This window comes from Protopterus annectens, chromosome 1.part2, assembly GCF_019279795.1.
Source record: "Protopterus annectens isolate FY-2018-M chromosome 1.part2, PAN1.0, whole genome shotgun sequence".
Lineage (NCBI taxonomy): Eukaryota > Metazoa > Chordata > Ceratodontiformes > Protopteridae > Protopterus > Protopterus annectens.
The window spans coordinates 219,525,563-219,549,626 of NC_056727.1; the positions used below are offsets into that span (position 1 = coordinate 219,525,563).

The window sequence follows — 24,064 nt, forward strand, 5'->3', positions numbered from 1 at the left end:
TTCAGTGTACAAAAGATTGAAAAAAAAAATCTTGTTTGCAGAAGGCAAGCCCCCCTGCACCTCCCACACTCCCTTGTTATTATATATACCAACTGCAAGATAGCACTGCAGTGGGGAAAGGACATATTCCCCAATGTCCACCACTGTACGTTCTCACACTAACAAAGCTGCTATACTTTGATCAGCTGATATTCAGTTTGCTGTACCAGCTCTGTCACTTGTTGACCAGCAGACTTGGCAATGGGAGGTTCCACTTCCATTATGTATATATATATATATATATATATATATATATATATATATATATATATGTATATATATATATATATATATATATATATATATATATATATATATGGGTTCCCTACGTTAGACCAACAGCTCGGAAGATCAACATTCAAACACCGACGCCAGAAGGACAACGAAGCAGATGACTGACAAGTCATTATCCCGACAGCGAAAACACCGACAGGGGTAACTTGTGAGCGCGACCTGGTAAATGTGCAATAGTGAGGGACTTAGGGTTAGGGTGCAGGTAAGGTAAGTGTGCGATAGTGTGGGACTTAGGTTAGGGTGTGGGTAATGCAAGTGTGCGATAGTGAGGGACTTAGGGTTAGGGTGTGGGTAAGGTAAGTGTGCGGTAGTGTCAGACCTTAAGGTTAGGGTTTGGGTTAAGGTTAGTGCATAGATAGTTTTGTGTAAAGTGTAGTGTAGGTTTTTAGGTTGTTGGTGTGCTTGTGTTGTGTGTGTATTGTGTGTAACAGTAAACTTTTTGTTTTGTTAAGTGTCGGGATTGTGGTTTGTCGGGCATGTGAACTTTCGTGTTTTTGAGGTTTCGTTCTTCTGGCGACGGTGTTTTGAATCGATCTTCCGAGCTGTCGGTCTAACATAGGGAACCCATATATATATATATATATATATACATATATATATATATATATATATACATATTTATATATAGGTCTATTTCAGTAGACTGAAATCCCACTTACCCGACTTTCAAAAGACAAAGGCAAAAACCTGAAACTCCAGAAGACTGACACTCGGAAAACTGAGAGAGAGCACTACGGGTAAGTAACCGCTTGGCTAGCATATTGACCTTTGCCCTTTACCTCCACAGTAGTGCGATCTCAGAGTTGATATATTTAGTTGGGGGGTGTGGGGGGAGTGCAGCTCCCAACACAGATTGGAGTGTGGGAGAGTAAAGTCCCCCCCATATGGGTGGGTTTTCTTTGCTTCTGTTCAGTGTGTTTGTGGGGTTGGGCAAGAGGTTACTTAACCATGGTGGTCTATCAGTGTTTCGAACGGTTGGTCTTCTGGAGTTTCGGGTTTTTCGTCTTGGACTTTCGGGCTACCGAAGTAGACCCATACACACACACACACACACACACATATATATATATATATATATATATATATATATATATATATATATATATACATATACATATATATATATATATATATATATATATATATATTTATATTTATATATATTTATATATATATATAAAATGTGCATCTACTGAAGGTAATCAAAACAAAAAAGAGTTAAAAAACTGACAGTCTAGACATAATCATAACCCCATACTGCCTAACCCCCAACTAATTAAATGTACCAGGTCCAAAATCACACAGTAGTGGTGTTCTGTTGATTTCACAAAAAAAAAAGTCAGTCAGCTTTCCTATTGACCAAAGACAACAGGCAGGAAACCTGTCAATTAGTATAGCAGCCAACTAATTTAATATATGCTGAATTAAATGAATCATATTATTTTTTTTTATTTTTTATAAGAGTTTATTGTGATATATAGAAAATAAATAATAAGTTTCATTGTATGTGTATACAAATGGTAGGTCTTTTTATATTGTTGATCATAGACTGCAGCTTTTCATAATTACGATTTTTGATTTATGTAATAATCTGGCTATGTTATAATTAGAAGGATTATTTAAATCATGTGATATCTGAAGTTTTTATCTCTGATGAAGTTTTTGGTTAGAAGGCGAAAACGCTTAAATCTGTTAAAGCATTGTTGGTTTTAATAGCAAATTATATGTGATTTTTATTTCTGGATTTTGTTGATTTTTGCTGGTTTGCACAACCGTTTTTTTTTCCAGCTCTGGTAATCCACTGGAGGAGTTCAGTGTTTTACAACTGTGTTCTACTTCAAAATATCAGCTGTTTCAAGGTTACTGGTTACTTGTTACAGGAAGTGAGGTTGCATCTCCGGACTCTGTGTTCCACTCAGTGCAGCTGGTGGTCTGGTTTAAACAATGTCACCTTGGAGTTTCAGTGACTGTTTTATTGCTTCATTCCAACTTACAATGGATTCCATGCCTGTCGATCTTACAGTCCTGCTTCAGCAACTATCTAGGTTCATTCCAGCACTGACCAGTGTTGAAGGCCAAATTTTGTTTAATGCCACGGCAACCGGGGGAACCGTACTGTTCTACACAGGATTTTTCATTGCATCCCAATCCTGTGGAAAAAGGTATGCAAATCAGTCTTAAGACATGTCTTACCAACCCCTATTTTAACATTAATGAACCCTTCGCTAAAGGTAGTCTTATTTTGCAGATTAGGCTCTTTGAGCAGAACCTAATCAAATATAGAAATTTGCAAGTAGATAATATTTATTTGTCTGAATGTATCAACGCCAAAAGAGTACCGAGGGGACTTAAATTTTGGAAGTATACTGTTGGTCTCAATATTAATTCCCATGTACATCATGATTTGATTGACCTATTTCATCGAACTGGAATTGAACCGGTGAAACTTATTTCCGATAATGAGCAGAGAATTTGGCTTTTAGAGACTAAGGTTTTGCAGCTTAATGCAAGTATAGAGACTAGACCTCTCTTTTTGTCATACAAACAAGAGTATTTAAAAGTTTTAACAAAGTTGAAAATTTAGTTAAAAAGAATAAAATCAGAAAGCAGAAAAAAATCATTAGGGACAATCAGGAGTACAATGAAAATCATGCTTACCCCAAACCTAAGGGGTTTAATCATAATAAGGTGTTCATTGCTTACAACAAAAGAGGCAAGAGATTGAGCAAGATCTTAATAGTAGTCCCTTTATTCGAAATGAGACAGGACATTTTGACAATTTTAGTAATGCTGAATTTGTGACCAATCAGTAAAGACTTTCAATTAGACAAATCCTTCAGACCACCATTTTTGGGAATCAACAAATGAATTCCCCCAAACAACCGAGACGTACAAGGAAGGGAAGGAAAAAAGAAAAATGAAATAGGGCATTTTCTGAAGTCTGTGTATTTTCTGATGATTCACTTTGTAAAATTATAGTTAGCGAAGGGTTTAAAGGTTTTAGTTATAGCCATTCTTTTCTGGAAGCCAAAAAAGTCTATCTAAAAAGGTATTTAAGTTAATTCCTTTGTTTAAGCAGGACATTGTTCAATTGTTGGTGCATTTTAAATTGTACATTAGACAGCTTAATTTGTCCACATTCTTCATTAACTCTCCTCCTACCCATACACCACTCACCTTAAAGAGGAAAAGTACATTCATGCCAACCAGTAGCCCTACAGTGTCTGAGTTTGAAATAATTTGTGAAAGCAATTTCAGACATTTTACTAGGAAATGTACTGATAGTTTAATGACTGAAGAAAGGGAGTTGTTTGTTCAGATTAAGGGCAACAAAGACATTTGAGTCATGACACCAGATAAGGGTGAGGGAGCAGTCATTATGGATTTTTTTATGTATGCTAGTAAAATGTTGGATTTGCTTATGATAATACTTCATACAGACAGGTATCTAGAAATGAGATCAACATGGCATATGCCAAAATATATTTTTGCCTGCAAGATTTGGTTATTCAAGGATTCATTGTTTAATGAATTTTTTGAATTCATAAGAGTGGACAATCTGGTAGTTCAAGCAATTTTTGGAATACCAAAGGTCTGCAAGAACATTCAAAACACCCCCCTCCTTAAAACAATAATTCCAGACAGTAAGTCAAAAACAGAACCCCTGGATATGCATAATGATGTCCATAGTAACAGTTTAGTGAAAAAAAGAAAAACATATTCTGCAAGACTCATGGCATTTATTACAGCTGTTGAACTATACTCGGTTTAATGAAGATGTCATATTTATCACTATTGATGTGATTAATTTGTTCTCCTTTATTCCACTTGATGTTGGGTTGCAACATTTTCAAAATATGCTATTGAAAGACAAATCCCAAACTGCTAATAAGATATCTGTTATATTACAGCTTTTGAAATTGTTCTAAAAAAACAACTGTGTTTATTATGATGTTGAATACTACCAATGTCAGGGGTTGCTAGTGAGATGTGCACCTGTATATGCCAATTAGTGTCCGTCAGTTGGAAACACAATAAGGTATTTACCTCACCACATTTTAAGAATGTATTTCAATACTTTAGGTTTTTAGATGACATTTTAATTTTGTGGGCAGGTAATGAATTAAGCTTTAATGATTTTCTATCAGAATTTAATGCATCTACAAGTTATTTAAGGTTCACATCTAACAGTGACAAAGACTCAATTAACTATTTGGACCTTACAATATCAGAGGATTATGTTCACAGAATATATATTTTGTATATTTATAGAAAGGAGATCTACTTGTTACACTATAATAGTAGTCATCCTTTCTTCCAAAAAAAAAAAGAAACATTATTAAAGGCCAAATGGTGGGCCTTTCTAGGCTGGTATCTTTAGATGTGACATTTGATGGTGAATTAGATAAGTTATGTAAAATGTTTTATGATAGGAACTATTCTGTCCCCTTAATGGAAGCAGGTAAGGATGAAATGCTTATTGGAAGAGTAGACAGCTATGCACCCATTCTGTATAACAACACAAGCACACAGACTGATGAGGTCCCTATGGTAGTAAGTGGCAGTAGTAAACTGGATAAGACAAGTACTATGATTGTTAAATATAATCACTAAGTACCAGCACTTAGAAAAGAACTAAAAGATGCTTGTGATGCCATCTGTACAAATATTTTGCCCAGATCCTAAGATTATCTGTAGCAGAGGAGATAAACCTAAAAATATCTGTGAAAGAAATAGCTGTAGTAGCCGTTCAAAAATGATGAAGTGCGGTTTTTGCAAATATTGAAAATGTATCAATGATGGACTGTATGTTACAGTGGAAAGCTATGATAAAACTCTTACTTGCCCAGGTATATGTACTTGCAAAATAAAATTATAGTATACCTGGCATCATGCATTTGCTGCCCTACATTCTATATAGGCAAAATGACCAGGACACTCAAAGAGTGTATATATGAACATGTGTATGAAATAAAACAATTCTAAACCTACTAATGCACTATTTAAGCACACATTGCATTATCCAAGTTATAAAAGATTCTTATTGTATTATTGACAGAGTGAGTATAACAGATAGAGCAGGGACAGGGAAGTGCTTCTTGAACAAAAGGAATTGAAGTGGCAGCTACGATTAGATGCTACAAAAAAATCAGGACTGAATGATACGATGACCCTGAATTGTATTCTTAAACATAGGGCTGCTTTACTGAATTCAATTAATTACATTAGTATTTTTATAATATTTTTAGAATATTTTATTGTGTTATGTAGAAAATATATAATAAGTGTTTTATTGTATGTGTATACAAATGGTAGTAGGTCTGTTTATATTGTTTATCATGGACTGCAGCTTTTAGTAATTATGTTTTTTTATCTATGTAACAATCCGATTAGCTGTTTTATAATTAGAACGCTTATTTAAATCATGTAATATCTGATGTTTTTATCCCTGATGAAGACTTTGGTTAGAAGGCGAAAGCGCTTTGATCTATTAAAGTGTTGTTAGTTTTATTGGCAAATTATATGATTTTTATTTCATGATTTTGTTGATTTTGTTGATCTGCACAGCCATTAACTTCTTTTCCAGCTGTGGTGGTCTGCTGGAGGAGCTTGGTGTTTTACCGCTGTGTTCTACTGTTACACTGTATTTTCACTTTATTTTTCATTTTACCTTTTGATTTGGCTCAGGTTTTATGTTACATACATGTTCTCACTCTGTTTTAAACTGTGTACAAGTAAGTTCACTGTCTCTGTTTACAGCCACAGCTTTTGGTAAGCTGAGATATGCTTCTATTAGTAGTCTGCTTCCTGTTTAGTAATTTAATATAGCAGACCGTATTTCATATCTTATTAATGAGCCATGCAACTCTTTAAATTCAGTCATTGGCTCATAGTTTCATATGTTCATATGTGTTTATTAGGCTAACAACCACAAGGGCCTTTTTAAACCTAGACATGCATCCCAAATCTCTGACAAGTTCTGGTACCCTTGCTAAGTGTAACCAGGGGCTTGAGAGATGAAACATTTACAGTTTGCCCATCTCCATTAGAGACACAGGTACCAAGCCATGGAGGAATTTCCTGTTCCCCATCCAATTGTCCAAGTTACACTTGAATTGGGTTAGAGAGGAACTCTGCTACACATGGATGGGGAGTCTGTTCCAGAGACAGGGTAGTCTCTGGGATGCATATCTTTTATTTATATTTAGAATGGGTAATTCTGGTACTGTTTTTTTTTTTTTTTTGCTGATATGCAAGAGGTCCATCAGAGCGGGGTCTGATAATGCCTAGACAGAACATAGGGATAGAGCGTCGAGGCATTCTGCATATGGCATTTTACTTATGGCCTGTATTCCTTTAGTGAGGAACCTCTGTGGACATTCCATTTGTTGGATATGCCTGGTTTGGTACATACCAAAGGGAGCATTGTACTCAATGATAGGTCTGATGAATGCTGAATATGGTGGAATAGTGACAGACCTAGATTACTTACATTTGTTTATAGGTTGCACGACATAGAATGATGTCCTCACTACTGTAGACACTTGATGGTGAAAGGCTAGAATGTGATAGTGTTCAATCTCGCCGTTTGTTCTTACACATGGGTTCGGAGCCGATCCTCGGCTCCGTGCCGGCCTCTTGCAAGCTCTGCATCGAGAAGAAGCTCGAGACAATCTAATACCCACAATCCCCCTCTGCCTTTACCTCAGATCTAGTTTGCCGCTGCTGCATACGCATCGTTGGGAGCTAGCTCGAGAGTTTCTAAGCTAATATATAACTTTATTTTGTTATATTTTATTAGGATTCTATTCTATTTGATGTTTTTCAGTGTTAACTGTATGATTGTGTTGTGGTTCCGTTAATTTATTGGTACCGTTAACTATAATTATCGGTTAAATATTTGTCGGGGCCTACACCCTTCATATTTTACCTAGTTAAGGAAAATTTTACCGGATTTGACAATTTTCATCGGTTTTGACTAACTTTATCGGATTTGACTGTTTTTACTGGATTTGTCTTTCTTCCCTATAATGTCTGAGAAGGTAAAGTCTGGTTTCAAGCGTTGTCAGTGTGGCCAGAAAATGTCGGTCACTGACAACCATAGTTCCTGCGTCTACTGCCTTGGCCTCCACTTACAAGAGGATTGCTCCATCTGTCACTCTTTTAGTGGGAGGGTCATGACAGATAGCGAAACTAATGGACAGATGTCTATTGAAACCTGCTTTCCAAGAGGCTCTGGATGCTTCTGACCAGGCATCGAAGTCCTCTAAGGTCTAAGTCATCGGCTCCGAGCTCTTCTTCAAAGGTTAGATCACCGGTTCCACAGACTTGGCCGAGTGTTCAACTGGTATCGGTTCCTGAGCCTCGAGTCTTGGAACCGTGATGGAGCTCCCTCCCGACCTTATTGAGGTCGGCTCCGTCTTCGGTTCCTTCGACCGTTCTTCCTCCAAACTTTCGGATGTCGATGTGGATCGCGTGGTGCAGAAGTTATTGGAGCATTCCCTCTCCAAACTTATTTCGGTTTCCACCCAGTTGGTGTCGAACTTGAAGGCCTCCCTGTATCTCCCTCCATTCCTCCTCCGAGACCGATTCAGTCTTTGGAGCCGGAAGAGGCTGATCTACTGATTGTGGAGCCCTCGGGTCCAGCACCGTCCTTTCTCGGTCTGTTCCCTCACCTCGACTCCGTCGGACCCGGTACAGTCTCGGAGCCGACGGTCTGTTCTTGGTTCCGGGGCGAAACCGGCGTGTCGGTTCCGACTCTCCCCTCGGGCCTCGGCGGATCGATTCGGCTCCGTCCTCGGGTCGATGCCTTCGGTGCCTGTGTCGGGATTCTTCCCATTTCTTGAACCGGGGATTCTTCGATCGGGACCGGGGCGTTCGACCTGATGAGGAAGGTGTTGTCTACCCAGACAACCACATCAGTGGAAGCAGTCTCCTCCCCATAAAGGGCCTTTGTCTTCATCTGCACCCACGGCCACATCCAAGCGTCGGGCACCAGTGTCTCAGCCACCCCTGGAGGGTGCCCCCTCTTCCTCCGAGGCTTATTCGGATGCTCCCCACGAAGAAGTCCCTAGGAAGAGATTGTGTAAGAGGAGACACTTGGATTCTCCACAGGAATCCTTGACATCTGATACTGACTTAGATGAGTCAGAGGGGTCCCCTAAGTCACCTTCAGAAGATGTCTCTTTTTTGGACATATTGGAGATCCTGAAGCAGAGAGGTGACTGGCAGTCCCTTCCCCCTTCTGAGGATGAGTCAGTTCTGCTGAAGGCATTTGGTGCTCGCCCTTCCTCCTCCTGGGTCACTCCGCCAACTAATGGAACTAATTGCTCGTGGGAGGCTCCTGACACAGTGGAACCTGTTCCAAGGAAACCTAACAAATACATCACAGCACCTCAGGATAAGTCCTACCTTACAAAAGGAGTTCCAGTAGGCGCTATGGTGGTGGCAGCAGCCACGAAAAGGAGATGTCGGAGTCTTCTTCGTCTGTCCATCCTCCTAATAAAGACTCTAGGACGATGGATAGATACGGAAGCGCATTTTCAGTTCAGCGGCTTTTCCATGCGGTCCCTGAACTATTTGACCCATTTTACACGTCTACAGAGGGATCTAGTCAAAGAGTTGGGAGATACCTCCAGGGTGCTACAGATGCAGCTGTCTCAGAGAAAGTGACAGCGCAACTTAATACCCTAACATCGATTGTTAACTCGTCCATGAGGCTGATTTCCCTACGCGGCGAAGGTTCGAGTAGGGCAGCAGCTTCAGCGATTGCTCTTCGAGACAATCCTGGATGCGCCTATGCTCGGAAGCCTTCAAGTCTTCCTTTACAAACGCCCCATTTGACAGTGCCACTCTCTTTGGCCCCAAGGTAGAGGAGACCCTTACGCGGTGTGTCCAAGAGGCTAAGACTCTGTCTGCTGTCGGAGTCCGTTTTTCCACCCCAACCAGACCGTACCCCAAAGGGCAACGCGGTGGAAAATGTGGTTTCAAAACCCCAAGGATCTTTCTCAGGCACACAGGGTGATGCCTCTAGAGGCAGAGGAGGGCAGAGGTGGAAGACGCCGCCCTGGCGGCAGAGGTCCGCAACATCAAAGTGACAGGGAAACACTCCCTGGTAAACCTTTCCAGCACTCCTGAGAGGAGGCCCGACTGTCCTGCTCTGGAGGCAGTCGGGCTTTATACCCTCAGGCCTGGCAAAATATAACTACAGACAAGTGGGTAAAAAGCGTGGTTACCAGAGATTACAACATACCCTTCCTATCCCATCCCATCCCAAAGAAAAGACTCCCAGATGTACCGCCCCATCTAGAGCCAGCAGCTATAGAAATTTCAAAGCTGCTAGAAAAGAGTCATCCAACCAGTCCCAGCGGACCAGCAAGGATTCGGGACTTACTCAAGGTTCTTTTTAGTTCCAAAGAAAACAGGGGACTGGAGGCCCATTCTAGGCCTAAGCTACCTCAATACTTTCGTCAGGAAAGAAAAGTTCCGAATGGTCACGCTTCAATCGATCCTTCCATTCTTACAGAAGGAGTGGATGTGCTCAATAGATCTAGAGGATGCATACTACCACATCAAAATGGCCAGGGCATCCAGAGATCATTTGCGCTTCCGGCTGGGAGCCAGTCACTTTCAATTTCGAGCCCTGCCCTTTGGTCTGACCTCAGCCCCCAGGGTCTTTACCAAATGCATGGCAGTGGTAGCGTCTCACTTGAGACGCCAGGGATTCCAGGTGTTTCCGTATCTGGACGACTGGCTCCTTTCGGCCACCACCCAACTACTGCAGGCCAGAGACTTTGTTCTTCAACTGTGTGTTCACCTAGGGATCTCCGTAAACTTCGGAAAATCCTTACTTCAGCCATCACAAAATATCTTGTTCATAGGAGCAGAATTAAACACACGTCAGTTGATTCTGAGGCTTCCCCCAGAAAGGATATTATCACTTCAGACTCATATATGTCTTCTACTCTTGTCAAGGAAATCTCCTGCAAAACTAGTACTGAAGGTGTTGGGCCTCATGTCAGCCTCCCTTATTGCAATTCCCCTGGGAAGGCTGCACATGAGATTCCTACAATGGCTACTGTTTGCACAATGGTCGTTTCAACAACTACCTCTAACACACGAGATTCTTATAACAAAGACATGCAAAACAGATCTAAACTGGTGGCTTCAAGCGTGCAACCTTTCAAGGGAGGCCGTTTGTGCTACCGCCCACAGTTACGGTGACCACGGACGCTTCCCTGATAGGGTGGGGGGGCATCTTTCAGGGACAGACAGTCCAAGGCGAATGGACCAATTTGGAGTACAATCTGCACATCAATGTTCTAGAGTTGAGGGCAGTGTTTCTAGCGTTGCAACACTTTGCTCCCCTTCTTCCTCTAGGGACTATTGCAGTTCAGGCGGACAACATGTCTGTAGTCTGGTACATAAACAAGCAAGGGAACCAAGTCCTATCAACTATGCAGAGAGGCCATGAGAATTTGGCAGTGGGCGGAGTCCACGGCACATCCGGGGTCATCGACAGGCTGAGCAGAGCAATTCTGTTACAGTGGTCCCTAAAACAGTCAGTGGCGAAAGGATTTTCGCGACGGGCCAGCCTTCCTGCGACCTGTTTGCGTCTCCAATGAATGCCAAATGCAGGAGCTACTTTGCCCTATTACCTCCAGGGAAGTCCCCAGGGGCACTGGTTATTTCCTCCATTTCCTCTGATATCAAAGTTTCACCAGAAAGCCAGGAACCTACACAGGACAATAATCCTCATTGCTCCATTCTGGCCTCGTCAAATTTGGTTTCCCTTCCTGAAGATACACTGCATTCGGGGACCCTGGATTCTGGACCCAGAGCCAGATCTATTGACTCACTCGTCAGGGGTTCCCCATCCCGCTCGGTCCTCCATCTAGCAGCTTGGCTGCTCCAATTCCCAACTTAGCCAGGTCTGATCTTTTGTCACCAGCAGTCCAGGATATATTGGTGGCTATAAAGCTTCCACTACTAAAACATATACTAGCAAATGGGCGATTTGTATTCTGATACACACCATGTGGATCCTTTTATAGCTCCTTTGAATAAGATATTAGAGTTCTTAACGGACTTATTTCATCAGGGTGCTTCTCCTGCTACTCTAAGAGTTCAATTGGCTGCCATTTCAATTTCCATGTGGAAGAATGTGGAGCTCCTGTTATGGCTCACAGACTTTGTAAAGCCTTTTAAAAGGAGTTTTTCATATTAGACCACCGTCAGATCTCCCGTCACCTTGGAGTCTAAATTTATTGTTATCTAAATTAATGTTGCCCCCTTTGAACCCGCCTCTTCTTGCCCATTAAAATTTTTGTCCTGGAAAACTCTCTTTCTGGTAGCCATTACTTCCGCTAAGTTAGTATCTGAACTTCAGGCTCTCTCCATCAAGCACCCTTATTTGATCTTTCACTCTGACAGAGTTTCTCTTGAACCAATTCATCCTTCCTCCCTAAAGTGTGTTCTATTAACAATATTAATCAGTCCATTGAATTACCCACTTTCTTCAAAACCACTCCAACAAAATGGAGTATATGTTACACAAATTGGATGTTCACAGACAGCTAAGATTTTATTTGGATAGAACAAAAGATCACAGAAAAACAGATCAACTCTTTGTGGCTTTTGCTGATAGCAGGAAAGGACTTGCAGTTACCAAAAGAACTCTTTCTAAATGGTTAACGGATTGTATAATCTATGTCTACGATTCTTCAAATCAACCCCTTTACACAAACCCAAAGGACATTCCACAAGGTCAGTGTCTACGTCTTTGGCTCATGCAGCTCGCCTACCACTGGGCTATTTCAGCGGCTGCTACTTGGTCTAAGCCACATACATTTATTTCTCATTATAAAGTAGACAAGGTTTCTAGGGACAGGGCAACCTTTGGTTCCACTGTGCTCAAGAACGTCCTCCCGTGAGTTCCTCAGGATCAAGGAGCTAGGGCGCTACCCATGTGTAAGAACAAACGGCGAGATTGAACACTATCACATATAGAAGTTATGTCCTTAGCATAACGTTCCATGTGGAGTGTTTATCTCACCTTTGTTCTTACAGTCCCACCCTCCCACCCTTAGGAAGAACGTTCTTTGATGCCTGGCCAGGAGCATTCTGCTACTGTTACGATATTGTGTACATAGTTGGCATATATATATATATATATATATATATATATGTGTCTGTTTAGATATATATATAGTTATCTGTAGATTCTTTCTATACATATGTGTATAAGCATGAATGTGCTATTCTGTAGATTGGTTTGCTTGCAAACTAGATCTGAGGTAAAGGCAGAGGGGGATTGTGGGTATTAGATTGTCTCGAGCTTCTTCTCGATGCAGAGCTTGCAAGAGGCACGGAGCCGAGGATCAGCTCCGAACCCATGTGTAAGAACAAAGGCGAGATGAACACTCCACATGGAACGTTATGGTAAGGACATAACTTCTATTTACTGTCTATGTGTGTCCTCACGTCCCTGGCTACTGGGTCAGCTCTAAGGGATGTGTTGTCAGTATGATAATTACCAGGAGTGGATGACCTCTGTAAGGATACTATTATGCATTTCTTGGTCTTTTGTTTTACTCCATGGCTCTGGCACCAGTTGTTTGTCTGTGTCAGCCCTTCTTGGATAACATTTGTGTCAGTGCGTGATTCAATGACAACTCCTAATTTGCAATCTGCAAATTTAGTCATCCAGAGACCATTAACATTGGCCATGACTTCAGAGAAGTAAATGCCAAAAAGGAGTAGCCTCTAAGGACTGATCTCTGAGGGACTCCACTTGTGACTGGCCTCTTTGTAGAGATGGACTCCCCAATTTTAACTTCCTGAGTCCTGTCTGTGAACCAGTTGGCTATCCACTAGGTGACATATGGGTTTGTACCTAACCTCCTGAGTTTGTCAACAATGCCCAAGTGGAGTATTGTGTCAAATGCCTTGACCAGGTCAAAGTAGGCAGTGTGAACCATTTTGTCCTCATGCATTGCTTTGGTGACCTTCTCAAAGAAGTCCGCCAGGTTGAGTAGGCATAACCTGCCCTTGAGGAAACCAAACTGAGCTGGGTCCAGTATCTGGAGGTTTACTACTGATCATTTCCATGATAATTCTTTCCATGGCTTTGCATATAAGACTAGTGAGACTTATGGGTCTGAGTTTCCAGGGTCTTCAGATGGCCACCTTTGTGCATCCACAGTTAGAATTATTTTCAGAAAGTGAGTTCATCCTGATCACATTCACTTTTTTCTTTCCCCACCAACACCAAATGTGACAAGTATTTTTCACAGATCCCACCCAAGTGCAGGACTTAGGATACTTTTGTACATCCTTAGCCTTTGGATCTTCTTTATGCCTGTCTGTCCTTTCCCATGAGCCCTAATGCTTCAGGCAACTTGGTTTCCCAAAGCTTTCTTGACATTCCCATCTGTCTTTCCATCCATCAGAGAAACTTAACTCATTCATTTGAGAAGGGACATCTGGACATCATGCTCTGAAAATGACATCAGGTTGTACCACTTAACAGTGGTTGTCAATTCTGGTGACTTTTCTGATAGGGACGTTTCCAGCTTACCATCTTCTTAGTGTTCTTCTACCTAAAAGACTTAAAGGAGTAAATGGAAGAGGTTTTCCAACTTGGTCTGCTAGCTGCATAAATACTGATGTCCTTCTATTCTCATGCTGCAGTATTCTCACATGTGGGATCCTTCGCCTCAGGCGACCCGAACGTCCGGCTTATCTACCAAAGCTTAAGTCCATTTGCTATCTGGTGCATGGGAAGTCACAAATGAGGCCATAAACCGTGGGCCATAAATGTGACGTCCACACACACACACAAACCTCTGAACTTCTCTGCCGCAGTTGAACGGCAGCTTGCTCATTCTGCTCCACATTATGGAAAACATTAAAGATAAGTACCCCGTTCGGGAATCTTCTTTATTTTTGATAGAGCTTAGGTTTCTGTTTGTCTTTTAATAGCCGATGTCATCTAGGAAGGGAAAATGTAAGTGTGGTCGGCAAATTCCACACAAAGATACATATGAACTCTGCTTATTCTGCTTAGGCCAATCCCACAACCATACAACCTTTAAAAGCTGTCAGTCATTTGTCCTGAATACCTTGCACAGCCATCCGGCAGCCCTCTCATTTTTTTTTTGAGAACCAATGACTAAAATGCTTGGGCCTAGGTATGGATCCTAAACTGGCCATTGAGGAGGAGCCACCTAAAAGAAGGCCAATGTTTCAAGGCCTGCTATTGCTGCACCTCTAATGTTGGATGGCCCACCACCTAAAGGTCTAGGGGCTGAGGGACATCCAGAAGAACTGGCGACTTTGGTAGGTACCATTTTAGAAGCCACCTAGCATCTACAGTTGGCAAATCTGCAGAGGTTTCTATGACATGGACCTCCACCGAAGTTGAGGGAGAACCATGCTTGCCTCGACATCTGCATTTAGTTTCCAAACAGGGCACCTTGGTCCCAGGCCTGACACTAGGCCTTTGGCCTCTCAAACTATTCCCAAGACTCCATCTCTCAAAAAAAAACAAAAAGCATTTGTCTGCCCCAGTGGAAGATCAGCCAGACTGGCAAATATTTTCCCAGTCCCTTGTTCAGGCCTTTATGGCCCTGAGGCCCACAGCCTCACATACTCCTGCTCTGCCTACCCTTAGTCCTAGGCCTGCCTCTGACAGTTCCATCCCTCTTCCTCAGACTCAGGAGGAAGACTCTTCTTCCTCTTCCTCTGATGAGTCTCTCACTTATACCTCTCATCTGGCCTCCCCCCTGGAATACTGTTCACCAGATGAAGACTCCTTAGAAGGAGACTTCACACCAGAGGATATCACCTTTGGGGAGACTATCTCCAAAATGTGAAAATACTTCAAGTGGGACTTCACCCAAATGACTGAGGTACAGAAAGATACTTTGAGCTTCTCCAGATGGAGTCTCCATCTTCCTCTGCTATTCCTTCTGTGATTCCAGCATGCCTGGATGCCTTTGCTTCTGCCTCCAAGACCCCTGAATCCCAACCTCTGGCCCCAAAAAGGCCAAATAGGTTCTATAAAGTCCTTGATGATCACGAGTATCTCATCAAGCCACCCATGGCAAACCCAGCTGTCATTGCAGTGGCACCAGACAAACAATCCAGGCAGATTCCTTCCTATTCCCTACTGCCATCAGATAAAGACAGCAAGGTGATGGACAGTCTGTGAAAAAATATCTACACTTCCTCCACCCTGGCCTTTACAGCCATTAATTACCAGACACACATGGTAAGGTATGCTCTAGATCTAGTTTCCCAGGCATCTACATTGCTCTCTTCTGTGCCTGATTCCCCTACAAAGCTCCAATTTGCCTCTAAGCTTTCCTTAGCAGCACAAGTAGCCAGGCATTCCATAAAATGCAACTACGATGCTGCTGAAGCTCAGCCAGATCAGCTGCATCTGCTTCTGAATTACACAGGTACTCCTGGCTCAGACTTCAGCCCCTCCCTGACGGCGTCAAGAACAAGATCTTGGATGCTCCCTTAAATAGTAAGCACCTCTTTGGCAAGCAATCTGCTGAACTATTCAAAAGTCTGCAGGAAAAAAAGCAAGGAACCGCAGGACCTGAAGCATCTACTGGTATCCCCAGTTTCAAAATTCTACAGGAACTACCTTGCACAACCTACCTTTGTTAGGAGGGCACCTGCTCCTTCCACTTCTTCCTCAAAGTAGAAGAAAGGGGCTAGGAAACCCTTGTCCCCTTGGACTATTCCCTCCCTATCTTCCTCCAGTCAGCCCTTTCCAGACAGACCAAACAATGCATGACTGCCTAAATCACCTCCACCACCTCCCCCTGTCCACCCGCCTTTCTCACTATCTCCCTCTATGGCAACACATCACTTCAGACTGCTGGATCTTATCAGTAGTGGAAAAAGGGTACTTTATGACCTGGCATGAAATGCCATTACCCAAAGGTATACCCCTACCTCCAAAAAAACAAACTCATCTGATACCCCAGGTCATCCAGGATCTATTATCACAGGGCACCATAGAGAGTGTTCCAGCAGGACAAGAGGGTCAAGGGTTTTACTCCAGGCTCTTCCGTGTCCAAAAAAAGATGGGCCCATGGAGGCCTATACTGGACCTATCCCTGTTAAACCCTTTCCTGCATGTACCCTTCTTCCACATGCTATCCCTACAAACCCTTCTTCCACTTTTGACACCTGGTGCCTTTATGGCCACTTTGGACCTGAAGGAGGCTTATCTCCATATCCCCATTCACCCAGACTTTAGGAGATTCTATACATTTTGCTGTGCCATCCTCACACTATCAATGTACTGCCTTGCCCTTTGGCTTGTCTACAGCACCAAGAGTTTTCACAAAGTGCCTAGCTCCAGCATCAGCCTTCTGCAGAACAAAAGGCATTCAGATCTACCCTTACCTAGATGACCTACTCATCCAAGCAGAAGAGGCGACATCTCTACTCAACAACATACTTATTTACTGTTTGGAGTTTTCTGATACTGGTCATAACTAATTTATATCAAAGACTATCCTGTAGCTATTTCCAGTTTCCTTGCTGGCCAAAATTGTACATATTTGGTCTTTCTTAATGTCTGTAAGGCCTTTCCAAGGAGTACTTTCCTACTAAAGGCTCCCATGCAGGAAACAGTCCTTCTCTGGGATATCTTTTTTCATTATTTGTAAGCTTATTCATCCCATATTTAAGCCAGTTGCCTCATATGAGTTGAGGTTTTATCCTTGGACAGTTTTGTTTCTAGTGGCTCTTATCTCTAAAAGAAAATAAAATTCTCAGTTAACAGCCTTTCTTGTGAATCCATCATGTCTTATATTTTGCAAAGAGAGTGTTTCCTACTGTACCAACCCATCCTTCATTACCAGAGTTGCAACAGAGGCCAGTAAGAAATAGTCTTTCATGTACCAGTTTTTTTTTTCCCAGTATTCAAAGACTGAGTATCTCCTTCATTGCATACATGGTCACAGTTTAAATACTATGTGAACATGATGAAGTCATATTTAAAGATTGGCAGTTATAGCCTCTGCAAAGGTGCAGGAGTAAAAACTATTACTAAATTATGTATTGTTTTTAGTGGTTTTCTGATGCTATGACAACTGTGTCAAGAATTTAAAACCATTCAAAATACACATTCTACTAGTGCTGTCACCACCTATAGTGACTTTTCCTAAAATGATTTGCCAGATGATATTTATGCAGCAACTACCTGGTTTTGGATGAGCACCTTTTCAAAGCATTGTATGTTGGATTTGGCCTTCAGGTATATGTCTTCTGTTGAAGAACCAGTAATCGAGGTCAGGGTCCCTTAAGACATCCATCCAAGAGACTTGTGCTGGGGACTCTGTCCTTTTAGTTCCTGCAGCTGATGCTCTGCAATGTCAGGTTGGAACATTATGGCTACTCATCATATTGTTTGACATATGAGTGGAGCACCAACTGCAGAACCAATTTACCTTTCATGCCCCTATTTTGTGTTTTTATTTTCTTTCTTGTCTTCCACTTGGCCCAGAACAGGAGAGTAGGAAGAATCAGTGCAATGTAGGATATAAGAGGTGAGGTTATCACCCTGAAAAAGTTATTTGAGATGGGCAGTTGTAATTTATGTCATCTAAGTCCTGTCAGTTCCTGCAGCCACAGCTCTACTCATAGGTCAGATGTTGTAGAAAGTACCCATAACTGTTTGTTCCCATTCTTTTAGGTTATTTTACTGTAAATGTACACTATGGTGTGGTTAAGTTATATTTTTGCTATTTCTGAGTTACAGTTTACTCATGATGGGTGGTGGTGTTTGCTCACAAGGGCTTAATTTTCTGAAAAGAAATATACAGGTTGGGAGGATATGGGCAAGTGCCGGCATGGCCAGCTGGAGTTTTGTAAAGAATACTATGTCCTTTGAATGTCAAACTAATTTATACAAGGTGCTTTTGTTACAAATGTGTTAGAACTGTACGTCATGTATATATCAAACTGCTTTGTACAGATGCTTGTGCTGAAAATGTATTTGTGAGGTTTGCTTGTGTTAAAATGTATCAACAGTGCACCCTGCTCAAATGAAAAGAAGTGTACATGTATTATTGCAACTGAATTAAATGTATATGTTTTAATAGAGGATACTGGGAGAGCAAAGGTTAATCTTAAGAAAAATAAGGGAAATGTAAATAAGCTGTTAAACCATTAAAATGGCACCCCACAGTACTGAATAGGACCAGAGACAGTAGGTATGGGAAAAAGCCTTTATTCAGTAGCTCAGTAAAAAGAGGGGAGGCCCCAAGCACTGCCATAAACATTTAGATGTGTGTTGTAGCCATCTATGCTAAATTCCTGTCTCAGCTTCAAAGGGAAACACTGTGAGAACCTAGAGTTAGGTGACCAGATGAGATCATTCTGCCAACCCTCTTGGAAATTATATTTTAGATATTACAAAGATAAATATCAGAGTATAGAGTATTCTGTTTTGGGGAGCTTGACTAGAAACCAACAGCATCTTGCCTTGTGGTAATAAGTAACTTAACTAGGGAACAGTAAACTTTTCTTAGATTCAGTCAGGAATGTAGTGAAGCTTAGTTTAGAGAGTATTTTTCTTTATTTGTATGAGTCTCTCCATCAATTTTAATTTCAATATTTTCTGTGATTTCAACTCTGTTGTTTACTGTGAATATTTATTCAATATTTTCATTCTCTTTTATTATTTATTATTAAATATATTTAAACTTTTGTTGTGGCTGGTCCTTGTAGAAAATGTCTAACCTTTAACAGTACGGTACTTCTGTTTATTTGTTGAGACTGTGTGAGCCACTCCATAAGGCCTAGCCATCTTGGTGAACTACTACCATTTGTATTAGTATTAATATTACATAGTATAATTGGACACCCTTTGTTAAGGGCCTTACAGTAGCTGATTGGGGAGTGTCTGGTGGCTGTGATAACTACCTTATAGTCTGGGCAGAAGGGGGCATAGCTAGTAAACCTGTGCCAGCCTTTCCCATGTGTGTGTGTGTGCGAATCAGATCTCTCTCTCTCTGTGTGCCAGCTACTTAGGGCAGGGACACAAAGCACTGAGTTTACAGAGAGGGTGCTGGAGGACTTGGCTTGGGCACTCAGCTGAGGACCTAAGCCTATAGCTGTACCAGTGGAGAGTCATATTGGGGACCTGAAGGAAGACAGATATAGAGACATCCAGACCCCGGGCTGTGTGTGTTCTCTGTGTGCTTTTAAGGGAAATTGTACTTGATGCATAGAGGTCTGCACCTGGAAATACTGAGCGTATCCATTTGTATTCAAAGTGCATGTCCCTCTCCAGTGTCAGTGGGTAGGATTCAGGCTCCTTGACTACTGGCCCAGTGTGGGAATGACACATACTGGTGGCCATCACATATTAGTTGTAGTGGTGGACATCGCACAGGTGCTGTACCTCCAGTAACTGTTTTCATTTGCAATTGCATTTATAGTGGGAGCTATACCTCCTAGTGCTGAGTGATATTTTCATATCTGTACTGAGAAAGCAAAACCTGAGCACAGTACAGTGTGACACAAACTCTGTCATCAGTCTAATGCAGTTTTAATTAGTGAAAATATAATTTTCTTCTCCTCTTAATACTTTGCTTTTCTGAATAGAAAAGTCTTGCCAGTAGACAGAGTCACACAAGGTAGGTAGTATTCCACAGTGACATAATGCTCGGCAGAGATTGTATTTATGTTCCCAGTGGGAAGATAGTAACAGTAATGGTTCTGCATTAGAGACACAACATTTTCAGTATTTAGAATACTGACTTCTTGAAAATGTAGACGCTGCAGGCTAAGGAGGAATGCCTGTGTTTTTATGTCTAAATTCTGTCTCTTTGGAGATAAAAAAAAGCTATGTAGCTAGTAAAGGAAATGAGAAATAATCTTGGAAGGTTAATTACAAACTAGTATGGAGCTATCAGTAGATAACAGTGCAACTAAGCCTGAAAAATCTTTAACCAAGTATGTGATCAGAGTTGAGAGCTGACATGCATTTGAACATACAGAAATCTGAGAGGTGCCAGGCTTTACAGTATTCCACATGGAAGTCAGACATAATTCTGCCCTGCAAAAGCAGAGAGATGATAGCGATGTTGGTATATCTGTCTATATTGTGAGTATTGTGCATTGCAGTCATGTCTAAATTTAATTATTAACATATGCATGAAGGTGTTGTAAACAAGATGATGACTGTAGGGGAGAGAGAACAGCATACAGAGGCATACCAAGCAAAAATAAGAATGCACCAAGCAGTTTTGGCAGCATTCCATTGCTTGTTTATTCATGACAGCACAAAGAAGGATGATGTGACTGAATTTTTTCACATTTATCAAATGCAAAAACAGGAAGGAGAAATGGTGAAAAATGGTTCAGCTGCAGTGAAGCTGGCTACATGCAGGGAAACAGCAAGCTACTTTTCATTGAAATAATTTATGAGAGCATGAGTTTAGCACAGGCAGAGTGACTGCTGTGGCGCAAAGCAGTTAAAAGTATGAAAATTATTTTACTGCTGAATATATTGAATGCAAATACATCAGTTTATTTTTGGGAATAAGTTATGAAAATATGTTTGATAATTTACATATTGCTGTTTATAATGACTTAGAGAAAAAAATGTAATTCATTTATAAAACAGTATGATTTATGACTCATTGATGTACCTGCTTCAAAATGCAAAACGTTAAAAACTAATTACTTAATTATACTATTGTCTTATACTATCAGAAATATTTTCTTTTACTGAAACAGAGCACATTTCACTTTGCAAATGCATTGCCATGAGCAATTATCATAGCTTCTCTTTATTTTTGCAGATTGAGATCCTCTGTGAACACCAGCGCTTCAGAGTGTTTGTGGATGGCCACCAACTGTTTGATTTTTACCACCGTGTCCTAGCACTGCAAGCTATTGATACAATAAAGATAAATGGAGATCTTCAGCTGACAAAGCTTGGCTAATGTACAGTGGAAGTGTCTGAATGTCTCAGCTTTGGTTTCCAAGCACGTGAGCAGTGACCACTGCTCATCCTACACATCTTGAACAGCTAAGGGGTGATCTAGACTGTTATTTAACATTATGGGGAGGGGGCCATTGTTTATTAGAATGGGATTTATAAAGCAATGAAGGGCAACTCATGCTGCTAATCCACAAGCTATACAAGATTCAGGAACAGTTATGAGCAGCATGTTAAAACTCAACAGCTATTATTTACTTACAGAAATGATTTTCAAATATCAGTAAGTGATAATGCTGTTTAAAGCAGGATTTGTCCAGTGCTGCTTCACTCTGAAATGGACTAGCACAAGTAATATAAAGCATTCTTGACAGGGTAATTGTAAGAAATCAGAATTGTTAGAATGTTTTTGCACAGCACAATGTTAGGATGTAATTGAACTTTTAGCACAGTTATTTGTATGTTATTTGCTCTTCCTGGTTAGTATATCGAGCTGTGTTAAAATTATGGTACTGCAGAATATATATTGAATGTACATATATCAGTTTATTTTTGGGGGTAAGTTATAAAAATGTGTTTTGTAAACTATATACATATTGCTCTTTGTAATGACTTGAAGAAGAATATTTTAATCTCTTTGTATAATTGTATTTTTCTGCCTCATTGTTTCCTTTGGTCTGACCATCAGAATGTGAGACATTAATTAGTGTGGTTTTAAAATGTCAGTTTTTTGCTGACTAATGTATTTGTAGCACAGCTTAATTCTGAAGGGGCAGCATCTTCTCACACAGATCTGCTTTTCTAAAATAGTAATTCTTGGAAACAAATATTGCAGCCCTGATGAAGCTGCTGTTTTAAAAATCTGATTTATTTATGAGAATATTATTAATAATACAGTATGTAGCACCAAAGCAATAATGTTAAAAATGCAGTACATGTTATGATGCTTTGAGAAATCCTTTGACATCTGGAGGGATCTATTTAACATGGTGTTATCTTCCTCGGAAAAAGTGTGCTTGAAATGCTATATTATGACAAAAGACTGATCTGGTGAAGTACAGTAACCATGCTCAGAAATGGTGTTTCATGGTAACATCACCAAAACCTCTTCCAGGCTAATTTTATAACTGCCTTCTGTTGTCTACCCACCACTGACCTCTTTAAGCAAAGACTGCAGCCCCTCATAAGGATTATGTACATCTTTCCATCTGCTGTGCTGTGCTGTGTCACGTAGACTTGACGTGACAGTGGAGGATACTAAAAATATTAGCTTTGCTACTGTGTACTGTGACAAACACCTCTTCTGTCATATGCTTGCAATAAAGTTATCTTTGAACCAACAGAATTATAGCTATAATAGGTAATGGCCACAGGCAGCCTGAGAGTAAAATGGATGAAGGAGATGATCTAAACATGAAGAACTGAATGAAAATGTTGAACGACAAAAAGCAGGAGAGCAAGATAGCTCACACCACCAAGTGACAGTGTGAGTTTAAAGCTGTCTCTACTAGCCTAAAGCTGTGGTAGCTCTGGCCTATGAGATTGATGACCCAAGACTTGAAGTAATCTTGGTAACTGAACTGGTGATGAGGTGATATCTGAACATCTTGTGTACTGTACAGTTGCCATGTAATGGTGGATACCTGGCTCCTATATCTGATGGTACTGCCCAGCATACTTTGAGTAAGGTATAGTGAAAAATGGCAACCTGAGAAGGGAGACAAAAGCCCCGGCAGTGTACATGTTCCTCTGAATATGCCTGTTAAGCACAGCCTTGTCACTATCTGAGCTAAAGTTGTAGGAAAATGGCAAAAGATGCCTGTGTATATATGAAATGCTGCATAGCACATCTTGCCTATTGCACTTCTGCAACTTCAAATACATGGCTAAAGGTGAGTGTCTGTACAGTTTTGGACAGAGATGGTCTAAAATGAGTGAATTTGAGCCCAACACACTTCAGCTGAGGACAGTACATGTAAAGTTTGTCAGTGGAAAAAGATGTATACCAGTGTGTGATTTAAGTTTGTTATCTGTGAAGTAATTATTTTCAGTTATGTTGTTATTAACAAGACTAGACAGCAGTTTATACGTTACTGTTGTTTATGGAGGTAGCTTCCAGTATAGCATGGAGAACAATACAGTGTGAAAGCCTGCAAAGCATTATGGCATTCTTGAAGTGGTATTTGGGAAATGATATAAAAGGACTAGGCCATAGGAAGTAAGATGGTATTATTGCCTCCATGTTTTCCATGAATCTTTGAAACCACTCAAAGAGGTGAATAGAAGAATGTGTTTCCCAAGAACTAATCTGAAGGATAGATAATATAGTGACAGCCATAATGATACACCATGAGGTCTTAGCTAAAAATTCACAAAATGGTCTCCTTCATTCAGGTGTGTTCATTGACAAATGGAGAAAAATAATAAATGGATACAATTTAATCTCATCCTATGGTAGACTTGTTATGGTATTTCAGAGTTGTATCCTTACATTTAATCTCTAGAGGCAGTGCTGATACCTGTGGAAAATATTTGATGTGACATAGTCTGGTCCATTATCTCCACTACAGTCAGGCTTTAGACCAGAGATCTTAGTCAACTTTGCACATGAAACTTTTCCAGACTCTACCTCTTACCTATTATCAGTTATGATAATTGCTACTGTCTAATTACATAGAGTTCTTGTTCTACATGTCAAACTCTCACGGAGAAACAGTGTCAGCTTGTTTACTTATCTTTTTGTGAGAAAAT

The 24,064-nt window shown here is 40.8% G+C and overlaps 1 protein-coding gene across 6 annotated transcripts in view; it reads left to right on the forward strand.

The window, feature by feature from the left end:
* Positions 1–22,655, forward strand: part of LGALSL (galectin like) — a 213,988-nt gene extending 191,333 nt beyond the window's left edge. For all 6 annotated transcript variants that reach the window (XM_044055604.1, XM_044055610.1, XM_044055640.1 and 3 more), the window contains one exon: positions 21,174–22,655. In XM_044055604.1, coding sequence (XP_043911539.1) covers positions 21,174–21,317 — 144 coding nt within the window. In that variant the 3' untranslated portion in view covers positions 21,318–22,655. The remainder of the gene's footprint in view (positions 1–21,173) is intronic.
* The last annotated feature ends 1,409 nt before the right edge of the window (positions 22,656–24,064 follow it).